Source organism: Chaetura pelagica, unplaced genomic scaffold (assembly GCF_000747805.2).
Source record: "Chaetura pelagica isolate M959 unplaced genomic scaffold, ChaPel_1.0 scaffold314, whole genome shotgun sequence".
Taxonomy (NCBI): Eukaryota; Metazoa; Chordata; class Aves; order Apodiformes; family Apodidae; genus Chaetura; species Chaetura pelagica.
In genome coordinates this window covers 1,260,888-1,263,843 of record NW_009953218.1, presented here as the reverse complement: position 1 = coordinate 1,263,843, position 2,956 = coordinate 1,260,888, and the positions used below count along the sequence as shown (strand labels likewise).

The following is a 2,956-nucleotide window of genomic DNA, read 5'->3' as shown; positions in this document are numbered from 1 at the left end:
CAGGAATGACAGAAGAAGGAAGCTGCAGAAAGTTATAGTAACTTCTTGGTTAACTAGTTTAACTTATTTTAAATCCTACAGCTAGTTTTTCTGTCTTCACATTTACTCTGTCACCATTCCCAAGATGACCAAATGTCTGCAGCCTTCCAGCGTGAAAATAACAGAATTTGGCTAAACGAACCAAGGCTGCATATTGCAGTTTCTTTCACTGTTCATATTGTTTTGTCGGTCCTGGAACAGTACTAGCCAGACTAATTTTTTTAGGGATGTAGAATTGGAAAAATTGTAGGCAACCTTTTTTGTGCAGTTTCTGTTTTACTTTCCATGCTATTCAAAATACCTTTGAATTAAACCTGTTTGTGGGACTGCATAGACTATTTACTATAACTATGGGAAAGGTAGGATTGCTATTTTTAGAAGTGTATGAAGAGTTTGGAAAGCTAAGTCAACTGGAAACAGATGATGATGATGATGACTGCGTGAAGAGGTGGATTATACATCCAAGCAACCAGAAGACACCTTAAACTAAAAAGAAAGATGCATAACTTCTGTTTAAGCTAGCAAAAATGAGACTGTAGCATGCTGCTCACATCTCTACAATACTGACTGAAAACTAAAATGCTTAGTGAAAAAACCCACCTATGACAGTTTATTTATTTACTTTGAAATCTTTCAGTTCTTTTTAGTTTAAGGTTCTTTGTGCTTGTTTTTTTGCCTAGTACAATCTCTACACAAAGTAACTGTTTTAATAATGTTCAGATTTTTTAATTAACTGGTGGTTTTCCTACCTTGTAGTCTACTGCTGAGAAAATCCATGTTTTTTCAGGCACAACGCTTATGCAAACGATGTGGTCAGGCCTGGAGAGCTGCAACTTTGGAAGGATGGAAATTGTATCATGATCCTAACATAAATGGAGGTATCTACTTCAAAGTGCATGTGAAAATAGGGAAGAGGACCTTCTGTTAATATCTGTGGCAAAGAGAAGTAGCTCGCTCTTTTCACCTTAAGAACCTCTTTTTGTATTTAAAATATTTTGTCATGTTTATTGAATCTGTAAAAACTAATAAATTATTTTAGTTGAAGATGCAAGTTCGCTGAATCCACTTAACATGCTAAAGTGACTACCATTTTGAAAATCCAGTGTAATCACTAGGAAATAGATGCCTTGGAGTTCCAGATAGATCTTCTCCACCACAGCATAATATTTCAACATCTGCATTTTCTCAACATCTGACTTGTGTCACATAGCAAACATTTTGTTGCTTATGGACTTAAAGTTAGACTCTATATCCAGCTTCAGAGGGTGCAGTAGGAATAGAGTTCAGCAAATGTAAATTCAAGAGAAAGACATGCTTTTAAAATAATTGGAACTTGTTAAATTACGTTTCTCCTTAGTTCTGGTGTTCGATGCACATGGTCCTGTTTACCTTGCTTCTCTTTATGCTCAGGACACTTCAGGATTTAGCAAAGAATTTAAGAACATGTTTAGGTGCTGTACACAGCCAGGTCTGGAAGGCATAATGCTTTCCTGCTTTTCAAATCCTGATAGTTTGGTTTTTTTATCTGCATGCTTCCCCAGTGTCCTAGCCTGGGTTTGGAGTGTACCTAACTTGCCTGCTGTTCTGTGAGTTTTAATTCCATGATGCATAACCTCGTGCAGAATAGCAGCATGGAAGCAGTGACATTTTTTAGAAGTTTGTGTTCCTTAAGATATAAAAATTCCTTTTCTCCTTAACTTTGTGTTTTCTACATGTAAACAGTGTAGATAAAAAACATTATTTTCTTCAAAGCTAGATAGCAGCTAAGCTTTCATAGTACTGTAACTTTAAGATGTGCATCTACCAGCCTTCCCAGAAAAGCCAACTTGAAGTCCAGTTAAAAGCATCAAAATGCTTTAAGAAGAATTCCAGATGGATTCAAATGAGGTTAATAACAGAAAATAGGCTTTCTCTTTTTTCTTCTTAATAGCAACTTTTTTTCTTTGTTGTCTCTTTTTTCTTCTTAATAGCAACTTTTTTTTCTTTGTTTTAATTATCCTTTGCATTTAGGAATAGAGCTGGAGCCTGTTCAAGGGAATCCATACAGGTGCATTTGGAAAGTAAGTTGTTGGCGGATGGCTGAAGAGGTAAGATAGTGCTGATTTGCTTTATCTTAATAGATACATTTGAATTTTCCTGAATTCTGTGACATAATGTTATTAATTTATTATTTTATTTTGTGACATTGTTACCTCTCTGTGTCTGCTGCTTATAGGATTTGCAATTAATGTTTATAAGAGGACTTCCAAAATAACATATTTGTGTCTTATAGTAAGAAATCTACATAATCACCTATTTTTCAGGCTTAGGAGATTATGACTTGTTTTTATTTGGTTGCAAATGAAACTGCTGATGCTAACTTTGTCTTTCATCTTGACTTAATTAAATGGTAAAGGAAAAACATTGCTCTCTTTCCAAGTCATTATAAATTTTTCAGATAAATTATAAGGGGTGCCAGTGAAAGGAAAGTCACTTGCTGTTCTTACTTTGATTTCTGTTGTGTCCTGTGACTTTCCAGTTGTTCTTGGAAACTATTAGATGGAGCATTTTATAGTGAATTAATCTCTCTAAAATGGGAAGTGGCTAGAAAACATGCATGCTTTGTAATGGAAGGTTATTTTTTTTTTACTGTTTATTTTAGGAGCAGTTTAATAGATATGAGAGAGCAATCTATGCAGCACTGAGTGGAAACCTCAAACAGGTATGTCAAGCCTCCTACTTTTAAGTGGTCTTTGATAGCTGGGCATTTTCTTTCTCCTATGTGACAGTGAATCATCAGAAATACTTCAGTTACTGGTTGTGGAACTTGTAAAGATCTTCTAAAGAGGACAATAGCAAATATTGCTGCTTTAGTAGACATGTTCTTTGTAGGATTGACATACCTTAATTAAATATCCTCACGAGACTTACTATTATT

General features: G+C 34.9%; 1 protein-coding gene across 1 annotated transcript in view; it reads left to right on the top strand.

The window, feature by feature from the left end:
* Positions 1 to 2,956, top strand: part of NUP107 (nucleoporin 107kDa) — a 27,154-nt gene that overhangs the window by 13,187 nt on the left and 11,011 nt on the right. Inside the window, exons 12-14 of the mRNA XM_009997732.1 lie at positions 814 to 917; positions 2,050 to 2,126; positions 2,681 to 2,740. Of these exons, the coding sequence (XP_009996034.1) occupies positions 814 to 917; positions 2,050 to 2,126; positions 2,681 to 2,740 (241 nt within the window). The remainder of the gene's footprint in view (positions 1 to 813; positions 918 to 2,049; positions 2,127 to 2,680; positions 2,741 to 2,956) is intronic.